At 48.8% G+C, this 13,466-nt stretch overlaps 1 protein-coding gene across 1 annotated transcript; it reads right to left on the bottom strand.

Moving 5' to 3' along the window:
- Positions 1-4,943: 4,943 nt before the first annotated feature.
- On the bottom strand, positions 4,944-5,933 carry LOC100089167 (olfactory receptor 56-like). The gene has a single exon (XM_001518604.3). The coding sequence runs from the start codon at positions 5,931-5,933 to the stop codon at positions 4,944-4,946; it is 990 nt and encodes a 329-aa protein (XP_001518654.3).
- Positions 5,934-13,466: the final 7,533 nt, after the last annotated feature.

Raw genomic sequence — 13,466 nt, 5'->3', positions numbered from 1 at the left:
GGGATCCTCATGTGGGACCACCTGATTATCCTGTATCTCCCCCAGCGCTTAGAACAGTGCTCCGCACATAGTAAGCATTTAACAAATACCAACATTATTATTATTATTATTAATCCAAGTACTTATCCTATCCCACCTTGAATACTGTTATCAGTCTCCTTGCTGACCTCCCAGATTCCTTTCTCTCCCCACTCCAGTCCACGCTTCACTCTGCTGCCGGGATCATTTTGCTACAAAAACCTTCAGGCCATGTTTCCTCACTCCTCAAGACCCTCCAGTGATTGCCCATCCACCTCCACAGCAGACGGAAACTCTTTACCATCGGCTTTAAAGCCCTCAATCACCTCCCTCTCTCCTACCTTACTTCCCTACTATGACCCATCCCACGCACTTTGACCCTTTAATGCCAACCGACTCGGTGAAACTTGATCTTCTCTATCTCACCACTGACTCCTCACCCATGTCCTGCTTTCGGCCTGGAAATATCCTCCCTCTTCATACCCGACAGGCAATTACTCTTCCCGCTCTCAAAGTCTTATTGAAGGCACATCTCCTCCGAGAGGCCTTCCTTGATTAAGCTCTCGTTTCTTCTTTTCCCAGTGCCTATGCATTGCCCTGATTTTCTCCCTTTATTAGCCCCTCTCTCGGCCCCAGAGCACTTATGTACATATCTGTAATTTACTGATTTATATTAATGTCTGTCTCCCCCTCCAGACTGTCAGTTCGCCGTGGCCAGGAAATACATCTACCGACTCTGTTGCACTATACTCTCCCGAGTGCCTTGTACAGTGCTCTGCACTTAGTAAACACTCAATAAATATAATTGATCGATGGATTGATTAATTCTGTGACTCTCTGGGTAACGGCTGACATCTTCCTCGATACGTTGCCTAGAGCGCCACAGACCTCGGGACTTCCCACCTTCTCTGGAGCATGCATGATAAAAGAGAGCGGAGGCGGCGGAAATATATTTTGGAGAATTTTCACAAATTAGTATTCCTCTCAGCTCATCCTCATTCTGAAGGACTCATGAGGCCAGGTCAGAGGAGCTGTAGAAGACAAAAATGTAGTCAACCAGAATAGCATAGGATTTTTGAGTGTGGGATTTCCTTAGCCCAAGGAAATCCAAGATGGTTCATCTCAAGTGTCACCGAGAATAGAAGAGATTCAAGATTTGATTGTAATCATGGTATTTGTTAAGTGCTGACTGTGTGTCAAGCACTGTTCTAAGCACTGGTGTAGATAGAATACGATCAGATCAGGCACATTCCCTGTGCCATATGAGGTTCACAGTTTATTAATAATAATAATAATAACGTTGGTATTTGTTAAGCGCTTATTATGTGCAGAGCACTGTTCTAAGTGCTGGGGTATACAGGGTAATCAGGTTGTCCCACATGAGGTTCCCAGTCTTAATCCCCATTTTACAGATGAGGTAACTGAGGCGCAGAGAAGGGAAGTGACTTGCCCACAGTCACACAGCTGATAAGTGGCAGAGCCGGGATTCGAACCCATGACCTCTGACTCCCAAGCCCGGGCTCTTTCCACTGAGCCACGCCGCTTAAGTGGTTGTATAGTAATAATACAAGAGGCCTTCCCTGAATAAACCCTCTTCACCCTTGGCATTATCCTGTAGGAAGATAATGCACTTTTCACATCTGTACCCATTAAAAAGCTTGATATTCACTCTGTCCTCAGCCCATATCACTTATGAACCGTCGTTTTTTTTGCAATATTAATGTCTGCCTTCCTCACTAAACTGTAAGGTCCTTCTGGTCTGTTGAATTGTACCCTCCCAAGCATTTAATACAGTGCTCTGTAAACAGTAAGTGCTCAATATATACCACTGATTGATTGCTTGACTGATAATAATGAATAATCATGAGAAGCAGCATGGTCTAGTGGAAAGAGCACGGGCCTGGGAATCTGAGAACCTGGGTTCTAATTCTGACTTTGCCACTTTTCTGCTGCGTGACCTTGGACAAGTCGTTTAGCTTCTCTGTGCTTCAGTTTCTCATTTGTAAAATAGGAATTTAATCCTACTCCCTCCTACCTAGACTGTGAGCCCCATGTCGGACAGGGACTTTGTTCCATCTAATTATCTGGTATCTACGTCAGCGCTTCATACAGTGATTGGCACATAGTAAGCGTTTAGCAAATGCCATATTATGTGCCATGGATGGTTCAAAGCACTGGGGTAGATACATGTTAATAAACTGTATCTACCCCTCTGTTTTGTACAGTGCTTGGCACATAGTAAGCGCCCAACAAATATCACAGTTACCGTTACAATTACAATCAGATTCAGGCATTACCGTCAACCAAGCTACCTCATGCCATTCCTCTAATCCAACGACTATCTTCTCACCTTCCTCAGAGCAGATCATCTTTGTTTCTTGGAAACGGAGGAAATTTCTGCATGCTCTCTTTCATGTCGTCTCTCTTGAATCAAAAGGTATGCAGTTTTTCTTCCTCTAAAAAACTCTAACCTGGGAATCTGATTTTGGAGTCAGCGTCCATCCTAGGAAACAGAGTTTGGTGTGTTTATAGGTCTCAAATACCATGGGGATAAAATTCAGGAGGGTGATTCAGGCTCAAGTTTGCAAGAGGGAGTTCTTCCTTGCTTCTCCTCCAGGGCCTGGGCCCCCTCATGAGATTGCACTGGAGAAATTCTGTCCCAGAACTTTAATTAACCCATTCTTCAAGCATCAGAGCTGAGATTTCAAAAGAGGAAACTCCCTAAAGACAAGTCCAGTTAAACTTTGGATTTCTCCATTGGACTTTTCAAGCTGAGGTATTAAAGGAAACATATCATTTATCCACTCCTCTCCTCCTACAGTGGCCTTGAGACACACGCTTTCTCTTCACTGCGATCGGATCCAGAATCCAGTTTGATTCACACAAATGTAGCCAAGCTAGATGAAATTGCTAGGATAATTCCTAAATGGAGGATGGGGGGTAGGCAGTGATTGGCTCGGAAGGCTCTTGGCGATGGGACATGAAGGTAATTAACAAAAAAGAGGAAATGCACGATGGCTTGCCGAGAGTTCTCACTGGACAGACGCTAATTTATATTAGTGCTCTCTCTATTCTGGACCCTATGCAGAGAAAGCGTCTACCAACTCTGTTGTATTATACATTCCCAAGTGCTTAATTCCAAGTGCTATTATATATAATAATAGTAATAATAATGTTGGTATCTGTTAAGCGCTTACTACGTGCAGAGCACTGTTCTAAGCGCCGGGGTAGATTTACAGGGTAATCAGGTTGTCCCATGAGAGGCTCCCAGTTTTAATCCCCATTTTACAGATGAGGCAACTGAGGCACAGAGAAGTGACTTGCCCACAGTCACACAGCTGACAAGTGGCAACCCCTGACCTCTGACTCCCAAGCCCGGGCTCTTTCCCTTAAGCCACGCTGCAAGTGCTTCTTGTGGACAGGGAACGTATCTCCCGACTCTTTTTATTGAACTCTCCCCAGTGTTTAGTACAGTGCTCTGCTCACAATAAGTGCTCAATAAATACCACAGATTGAGAGCAGAGAATATCCGTCCCACGGTTGGAGTCCTGTGAAAGGCCGTTCAGGACAGCAGGTTGGTGACTGAGAGGAGGCAGTCTTGCAGTGGACAGGCAGTGGGATTGGAAAACACTGGGACTGCTTGGAAGTCTGGATGTTGGGCAAATTTGGGATGGACTGGGGAGGCAGGAGGCATTTACTGGGTCTGGATTGACCTGCAGGCACCTGGATCACAGAAAAAGCACCCGAAAGAAGGAGGGGTCATAATAACCACTCATTAGTATTTACCGGCTGTTTGTCTGTACTTAAGCACTAATAATACTTTACTGTATAGAACATTATCATTGCTCTGTCTCATTTTTGTCCTCACAACACTGTTGTGAGAGGTAGGTATCGTATATTATCTGCTTATAGTGTATCTGCCATTTTACAGATGACAAACTGAGGCACAACGATTACCCAGCACCTCCTTACGTTGCGCCTACCCCAGCACTCTGGGTAGCGTTCAGTACGTAGTCGATGCCCCAATTATCATTCTCCCCATTTTAGGGATGAGGGAAGAGAGGTACAGCGATGGTAAGTGATATGCCCAAGGTCACGCGACAGACCTGCTGAACACCAGACTCGTGATCTTTTCAGAGACTCTACACCTTCCTTAAAACGGTCAGCGGTACCACACTGTACTCCCCCAGGCGCATAATACAGTGTGTATTGTATTGTCCCAAGTGTTTAGTAGAGTGCTCTGCACACCATAAGCTCTCAATAAATACCATTGATTTATTGACTGATATCTTTAAAGCAGCATGGGCTAGTGGGAAGACCCTGGGCCTGGCAGCCAGAGGATCTAGTTTCTAATCCCAGTTCCACTACTAGTATGCTATGCGACCTTGGGCGAGTTACTTACGTTCTCTCTTTCTCAGCTCCCTCATTTGCAAAATGGGGATTTAATACACATTCTTCCTCTTTTTTTACAGCACCTGTTAAGCTCTTACTATATGTCAAACACCATTCCAAGCACTGGGGTGGGTACGAATTGATGAGGTCGGACACAGTCCCTGTCCCACGTGGAGCTCGAAGTTTAAATAAGAGGGAGAACAGGCATTTAATCCCCATTTTACAGTTGAAGAAACTGAGGCACAGAGGAGTTAAGTGGCTTGCCCAAGGTCACGCAGCAAGCGGCTGGCAGAGCCGGGATTAGAACCTGGGTCCTCTGGCTCCCAGGCCCCTGCTCTTTACACTTGACCCTACCATTTCTCCGCTTCTCTTCTTCTTTTCCCCTTAGAGTTCCAGATGCTTGGGTTTTTTTCACTTAAAATCCAGTTGTCTTGATTTTTTCAGGAAGTGGAGGGGGAGCTGAAAAATCACCATCCGGAACTGGAGAACACAGGGACCAGAGAGGTTCGGTAATCAGCCTGAGGGTGTCCAGCCTATGCCAGTCTCCTGGCATCCAGGACAGTCTGGCACCCAGAGTTTGGGTTCCACGTTGAGATCAGGCACGTCCCCAGGAACTTCTTCAGTGCCCCCCAAACCTCCTGGTTCCTCAGGCTGTAGATGAGAGGGTTCAGCGCGGGGGTGAGGATGGTGTTAAACACCGAGAGAGCCTGGTTCTGTTCGGGGGCTTGGGAGAGGCCGGGCGTCACGTAGATGAAGATGGCAGAACCGAAGTAGAGGGCGACCACGGTGAGGTGGGACGAGCAGGTGGCCAGGGCCTTCCTCCGCCCCTCCCGGGAGTCCATGCGCAGGACGGAGAGGAAGATGAGGGCGTAGGAGGTCGTAATGAGGACCACTGGGATGAGGAAGAAACCAACCGCAGTCGCCGTCACCCCGGCCTCATAGGCCGACGTGTCCCGGCAGGAGAGTGTCAGGACGGCCATCACCTCACAGAAAAAATGATGAATCTCCCGCGAGCGGCAGATGGGGAAATGCATCGAGTAGGCAGTTTGGACTAGGGCGTTCACGGCACCCCCAGTCCAGGAACCGCCGACCATCCGCAGGCAGATGCGGGGGCTCACGAGGACCGGGTAACGCAGGGGATGGCAGACGGCCACGTAGCGGTCGTAGGACATGACGGTCAGGAGGAGGCACTCGGAGCCCCCGAGGGTCAGGTACAAGAACATCTGGGCCCCACAGGCCACACAGGAGACGTTCCTCCTCCCTGAGAAGAAGTCGGCCGCCATCTTGGGGACAACGGTGGTTATCAAGATGGCATCCATGAGGGAGAGCTGGCTGAGCAGGATGTACATGGGGACGTGGAGCCGAGGTTCTGCCCAGATCAGGAGAACCAGGACTACGTTTCCGACGACGGCGACCGTGTAGATCAGGAGGACGAGGGAGATGAGGAGGCCAAGTTGTCTTATCTCGGGGAAGAGGCCCAAGAGAATTAAATATGAATTTGATGTCTCATTCCCTCTTTCCATCTCTGCACTTCTGGGAGAACCGAAGAGCGCCGAGAAGACCTGACAGAGGATTAGATGGGGTAATTGTTTCTATGACTATTTGAATATTTTGTCCCCCCTTCCCATAGTCTTGTCCCTCTATCCTATTCTTTTTATTAAGGGAAAATAATAAGTGCTTATTATGTGCAAGGCACAGTAGTAAGAGCTGGGGTAGATACGAGATAATCAGGTTGAACAGAGTCCATGTCCCACATGGAGCTCACAGTCTTAATCCCCATTTTACAGATGAGGGAACGGAGGCACAGAGAAGTGAAGTGACTTGCCCAAGGCCAGACAACAGACGAGTGGTGGAGCTGTGATTAGAATACAGGTTCTCTGACTCCCAGGCCCATGCTCTATCCACTAGGCCCTGTTCCTTCTATCTCTATCTGGGCTCATGGTCTGGACTCCAAACCAGTTTTGAGGCACTCTCACGATTGACCAAGTATTTATTCATCCTCTAGGAGACTTCAATTCTGAGGCGTTTCTGTGACATAAAATCTCCCCTCCCAGGAACTTTCTCCATGTGGTCCGGGATCGTGTTTACCAACACAATTGCATTGCATTCCCCCAAGTGCTTAGTACAGTGCTCTTCACACCGTAAGCACTCGATAAATGCCATTTATTCACAGCATCTAGACTGTAAGCTCCTTGTGGGATCGTGACTACCAACTCTATTGTCTTTTTACAAGTGCTTTTTAGTGCTCTGCCCGTATTCCGTTTCCTTTCTCTACCGATTGTCACCGGCGCTACCAACTTCCCTCCTCCTCAATTATTGGTATATATTCTTCCCTTCTCTCTCCCCTCAGCAACTCCACAACCATCACAAGGCTTGCACGTGAGGGAATTTGCAAAAGGTTGAATTAGAAGTGTACGTATAGAGACCCAGCCCAACAGATCAACAAAGCCCATTGGATCAATAATCATAGAACGTATGGAACCAGGCACATTCTCAATCAGGTATGTGTGTGTGTGAGAGGGTACCTTTTCTCTCCCGGGCAGTTCCTCCTCTTCTCCGCTCCCCCATGTCAGAGCGAATCAGACTGCTGTTCATTGGTCATTAGACCTGCCCGAGTTTCTTCTCAGTAGAGTTTGAGAATATAGAGGATCCAATAGTAAATACACAGCAGAGGGAAGGGGAGGCAGAGCAGGGGCCTGGAAAAGATTCCCCTAGGAATGTTGGCAATTGACAAGATGGAAGCGAATAACAGCTGTCTCTCTGTCTCACCACCGATCCCTCACCCACAGCCTGCCTCTAGTCTGGAACTCCTTCTCCCTTCATATCTAACAATCCACCACTCTCCCTACCTTTCAAAGCCCCCTAAAATGGTGTATCCTCCAAGAAGCTTGCCCTAACTAACCTCTCCCTATTTGCCCTTTCTTCTGTACCACCTATGCACTTGGGTCTATATCCCTTAAACACTTGATCTTCACCCCACCTTTAGCCCCACAGCACATATGTAAATATCCTCTACGGCTTCCCCTATCTGTAATACGTTTTAATGCCTGTCTCCCCTTCTAGACTGTAACTCCTTATGGGCAGGGAATGTTTCTACCAACTCCGCTGTATTCCCCCAAGCGCTTCATACAGTGCTCTGCACACAGTGAGTACTTGATAAATATCACTCATTGATTGCTCTCACAGGAAGCGCTCAATGTAGATCACTGATCAACTGTTGCCCTGCATAAAGTAAGCATTCAATAAATACCACCGATGGCTTAATCGAACAGCCTCCTGTCCCTTCTCCTCTCCCTGACCTTCCTCCCTCTCCCTGTCCCATTCCAGCCCTGGGTTGTTATAGCAAGGAGCTTATTCACCCTGGGATTGGAGGCAGAGGGTGTAGGGAGGAGGGGCAGTGACAAAGAGTTAATGACCACAACCTGGTCGTACACAACTGCCAGCAATCTCCCGCAGCAGCCAATCACACCACCTCATCCACAGTGAAAACCGATGTCTGTCCCATTTCCTTAATCAGTCAGTGGCATTTATCAATCAATCAATCAGTTAATTTACCTAGTGCATTCTATGTGCAGAGCACTGGACTAACCATTTGGGAGAGTACAATATAGTCGAGTTGGTCTCAATCAGTGAAAGTTATTGAGCGCTTCCCATGTGCAGAGCACTGTACTAAGAGCTTCGGAGAGTGCAACAGAGTTGGTAGACACATTTCTTGCTCACAACAAGTTCACAGTCTAACGACAGTTTAGCTCTACTTAAGGGCCATAAACTCACCTGCCAATCCAAATGGGGCTGAGCTGAGTCCTTTAGCATTCTAATGTTTCCAAACCTCACCTTCTGGGACATTTCCTAATGTAGTTAGTTACCTGTTCAGCTTCCCCTGGCAGACAGTGCTGGTCCCTGTAAATGCCGGATAATGCCGCTTCTCACTGAGGACACGCTGGAGATTCTGCGACAGCCTCTGTCCCCGTCAGCTTCTGTTTCTGCCTCTGTTGCTCTGGATCTTCGTCTCCATATCTTGATCTTTTTTAATCTCTAATTGCTTTTGTCTCTGTCTCTGTGTCTCAATCACTCTCTTTGTCCTTGTCTCCATCGCTGCTCTGTTTCAGTGTTTCTCTGTGCTTCCGTTTCTGTGTCTCTCTCTGCATCTCTCTCTGTGTCTCTGTTTCTCTCTGTCTGTCCCTGTCTCTCACTGGGTTGTGACCTCTCTTTGGGTCTCTGTTTTTACCTCTGTCCCTGTCTTTGTTTCAACCTGGGCCTCTTTCTTTGCCTATGTGTCTGTTTGTGTCTGTCTCTGCCTCAGTAGGTGCTTCTGTCTGTATATCTGTGCTTGTCTGTCTCCATATTTTCCAGCCCCTGTCTCTCTGTCTCTGGCACTCTCTTCTGGGGGAAATGAACCAGCCCAACCCAACTGTTAACCCTGGGGGTTAAATATGAGATGGAGGAGGAGGAGGGGTAGGCCCGTGGATGACTCAATGAGAGTCAGGTGGTCCCATGAACTGTCCCGGGAGAAGTAACTCCCTCAGTGCCAATTAGCCGAGCTTTTCAGAGGAAATGTCACAAATAAAAATTACCCACATCTCATCTGGTCGGGTCCCCCGTGACCCCTTTCTGTCGGACCTGTCGATTTCCAGAGCGTTTCTGAAGCAGGCCGGAGGCGTTTCCGCTGAGGAGGGGATGAGAGGAAGACAGCCCCTGAAAGTAACTACACGCACAATCTCCACTTCTGATTTTTGGATGCCCACCTTCATAATGATTGTCATCCTACCAGTCATGCTGAAGGACTTTTAAAGGGTTTCAGTTCTGAGTCTCAACCATTTTGTTTTTCCCCTGTGGTAGGGAGTGAGATGGTGGGCCAGAAGAGTCAGAAATGTACAAACACACACATAAATACACACACACTCCATTCCCATGGACAACACCTTCCCTCACACAACTCCCATTGAGAATCAACAAACTACAGAAACACCGTGTCTTATCTCGTTAACTTGTATCTATCCCGGCGTTTAGTACGGTGCCTGGCACACGGTTAATATCATGAAAAAAACCCGAGCCAGCTCTAGAGAGTACGTTATGCCACGAGTTCCTGACAAGTATCAGGAAAAACCTGTGTGAATGAAGCCCAGAAAAGACAGGAAAGGGGCCCCCAAGCCCAGAAGCTGGGGGCCCAGCCTCGTTCGTGCTCATGGTTCACAGGAGTCGCCTGCTGTAAGAATAATAATCACGGTAATAATAATCGTGGTATTTGTTAAGCGCTTACTGTGTGCTAAGCGCTGTTCTAAGCGCTGGAGTAGATACAAACTAATCAGATCCCACATAGGGTTCACAGTCTAAGGAGGAGGGAGAACGGGTATTGATCTCCATTTTGCAGATGAGGGAGCTGAGGCACGGAGAAGTTCAGTGACTTACTTGCCCAAGACTGCTCAAACAGCAGGTAAGTGGCAAATCCGGGATTCGAATCCAGGTCCTCTGACTCTCAGGTCTGGGCTCTTTCCACTAGGCCTTGCTACTTTAAGAGAAGAGAATTCTGGCTGCTGGACAAAAATCAGAGAAGGAGGAACTGAGTCCAGGGCAGCCCATGAGCATGGATGATGGGAACAGTGGATTGACAGGGAGGGGAGAAGGATATCTCTCATGAGGGAAAGAAGAGAGCCTGTTGTTCGGCAAATAAGTCGACTGACACAAGAAGAAGTCTTCAGGGGAAGAAGGGATGTGTGGATCAGGTGTCTGAGGGGAAATCCGATCTGACAGCAGAGTTGGGAGTGGTCTCTGGCTGGTGGGTGAGATATGGAGCTGGGAAAGGAAAATTCTTCCTGACTCTATTCCTTTAGGAGACATTTTATGAGCTCCTTACTTACAAAGGAGCTCATTAAGCCACCCAGGGCAGGGTCCACCATATCTGATTTCTCAGAGGGCAAGGGGCGGCAAGAAGGAAATAGACTTCTGACTGTGCTAAGGCTGCTGCGGAAGGGGACCGGGGGCTGGGGGACAGCGAGGCCCTGTCTGGGATGGGCAGCCGGAAGCCGTCGGCGAGGACCCTTCGGCTCAGAGCGTGGCTGAGAGGTCCCCGTGGCCGGTGAGAAGAAGGGGGCACTGGTGAGGCCGGCCGAGATGGGGCCCCCCACTCCGGGAGCTTGGACTCTCCTCTTTCTCATGGCCCCGCTCCCCTGGACAGGCTCAGGTACGTGTTTTCTGGGCCGCGCCCTCAGCCTGAACCAGGGCGAACAGCGTGGGGCTTGGTGGCAATCAATCAGTCAAATCTGTTGAGCACTTACTGGCTACAGAGCACTGTACTAAGCACTGGGGAGAGTACACCAGAGTGGATAGACACTATCCTTGCCCTCAAAGTGCTTACGGTCTAGAGAGAGGAGGCAGACATTAATATAAATGACTTTTATGCACATGAATGTCGTGGAGTTGAATGTGGGGTGAATAAAGGCTACAAGTCTAAGTACAAGGGCAACGTAGTAAAAAGAGAGAGTAGGGAAAATAAAGGCTTAGTCGGGGAAGACCTGTTGGAGGAGATGTGATTTTAATAAGGCTTCAAAGGTGGGGAGCGGGGGGGTCTGTAGGATATATAGAGGGGAGGGAGTTTCAGGCCAGAGGCAGGAGGTGGGCGAGTGGTTGGAGATGAGATAGATGAGGTCAAGGACCGGTAAGCCGGCCTCAGAGGAGACAATGATAACAATAATAACGTTGGTATCTGTTAAGCGCTTACTATGTGCAGAGCACTGTTCTAAGCGCTGGGGGAGATACAGGGGAATCAGGTGGTCCCACGTGAGGCTCACAGTTAATCCCCATTTTACAGATGAGGCCCAGTGAAGTGAGTTGCCCACAGTCACACAGCTGACAAGTGGCAGAGCCGGGATTCGAACCCATGACCTCTGACTCCCAAGCCCGGGCTCTTTCCACTGAGCCACGAGATAAGTGTGAGGGCTGGGTTGTAGTAGGAGAGTAGCGAGGTGAGTTAGGAAGAGACGAGGCGATTGATCGCTTTCAAGTCAATGGTGCGGATTTTCTGATGTGGAGTGGATGGGCAAGCGGGGGAAGAGCCTTCAGGTTCATCCGATCCAACGCGCCTTCTCTCCCTTTGAATCCCATATCCTAGGAGTCGGAGGACCTGAGTTCTAATCCCAACTTCGCCACTTGCCTGTTCTGTGACCGTGGGCAAGTCACTTCCCTTCCTCTGTACCTTAGTTTCTTCCTCCATAAAATGGGAATTCAGCACCAGCACTCCCTCCTACTTAGACTGGGAGCCTCATATGGGAAGGGAGAACTGTGTCCAGCCTGATGAACCTCAGGGCTTCAATCAGTGATTGTTACTTAGTAAGCTTTCTATATAAATAATACTGCTAATATAAATACTGCTACTAATACTGGATTATAATAATAATAATAACGATGGCATTTGTAAAGTGCTTACCGTGTGCCAATCACTATCCTAAGCACTGAGGTACATGCAAGATAATCAGGTTGTCCCAAGTGGGATACAGTCTTAATCCCCATTTAGCAGATGAGGTAACTGAGGCACAGAAAGGTTAAGTGACTTGCCCAAAGTCATACAGGTGGCAAAGCCAGGATTAGAACCCACGGCTTCTGACCCCCGAGCCCGGGCTCGTTCCACTAAGCCACTATCCGTCTCTGCAGTTTATCTACAGCCCTCCTGGTCCGTCTTCCACATTTCTGATCGACTTGGACACCTTTCTCACCCCCCTTCTCTCAGTGCCGTCTCTGACTGACCCGTAGGGGTTCCATCTTCGATACTGGACTCTGACCACCGCCTCCCTCCACGACCCCCAAACAACCTCCTTCTCCCGCTCTTCCACTCCACAACTCTCTCATTCGACCCCGGTTTAGCCAAGCATCAGCTCAGAACCACCCTATACCTCATCATCTATATGTCTTACTTTTTCACGATGCAATAACGATCAGGACTTCCCCCGCATTCCACTCCTCCCCACGCATACGCACTCGCCCTCACTGGGACCTTCAGACTCTAGACCAGCTCAAACTATCCTGGCTCGAGGGGCTGACTCTACCAAACCCTTTCTTGACTTCCTTCCAACCCGTCCTTCCCTTAATGCTAGAGTCCAAGGTCTCTTCTCTGCTCTTGCTACCAAACTCAACCTGGAACGCACATTTTGCTCCTCTAAGTCCAACCTACTCACTGTACCTCAGTCTTATCTATCTCTCCACACCCTCTCCCCCACGTTCTGCATCTGGCCCGGAATGACCGCCTTCTTCGTATCGGACAGATGATCACTGTCCCCACCTTCGAAGCACATCTCCTCCAAGAGGCCTCCCCTGACTAAGCCTCCCCTTCTCTCTCTCTCTGGAGGTGAGGCTGGAGGCAGGGAGACCATTTGAGGAAGCCGCTGCAGGACACCCTTAGGGTGATATGGAAAGAAAAGAACCAAGACAGTGACGATTTAGGTGGAGACGAAAGGGTGGGTCCAGGAAAGGTTTGCGAGGAAGACTCGACAGGATTTAGCAGTTGATTGATAGTGATAAGTCAAAGATGACACTAAGGTTGTAGGCTTAATAATAATAATAATAATGTTGGCATTTGTTAAGCGCTTACTATGTGCAGAGCACTGTTCTAAGCGCTGGGGTAGACACAGGGGAATCAGGTTGTCCCACGTGGGGCTCACAGTCTTAATCCCCATTTTACAGATGAGGTAACTGAGGCACAGCGAGAAGTGAAGTGACTTGCCCCCAGTCACACAGCTGACGAGTGGCCGAGCCGGGATTCGAACCCATGACCTCTGACTCCAAAGCCCGTGCTCTTTCCGCTGAGCCACGCTGCTTCCTGAGTTGGAAGGATGGTGAAAGTTAGGAGAGGACAATGCTCGTTGTCTGAGCATTAAAAAAAAAAGCATAGAGTTCCATACTCTGCACACAGTAGGTGTTCGACAAATGCCACTGATGGATTGGATGAAGGGGCCCCCAGATTCAACCTTCATAGCCCCCCACCCCTTACCGTTCCCCAGTCCTGGGCCCAGAACAACCAGACCTCCGGTACAGCCAGGCCGGAGGTGCAACGAGGGAATCCAAGG

This window comes from Ornithorhynchus anatinus, chromosome X3, assembly GCF_004115215.2.
Source record: "Ornithorhynchus anatinus isolate Pmale09 chromosome X3, mOrnAna1.pri.v4, whole genome shotgun sequence".
Classification (NCBI taxonomy): domain Eukaryota; kingdom Metazoa; phylum Chordata; class Mammalia; order Monotremata; family Ornithorhynchidae; genus Ornithorhynchus; species Ornithorhynchus anatinus.
This window is presented reverse-complemented; position numbering and strand designations above follow the sequence as displayed.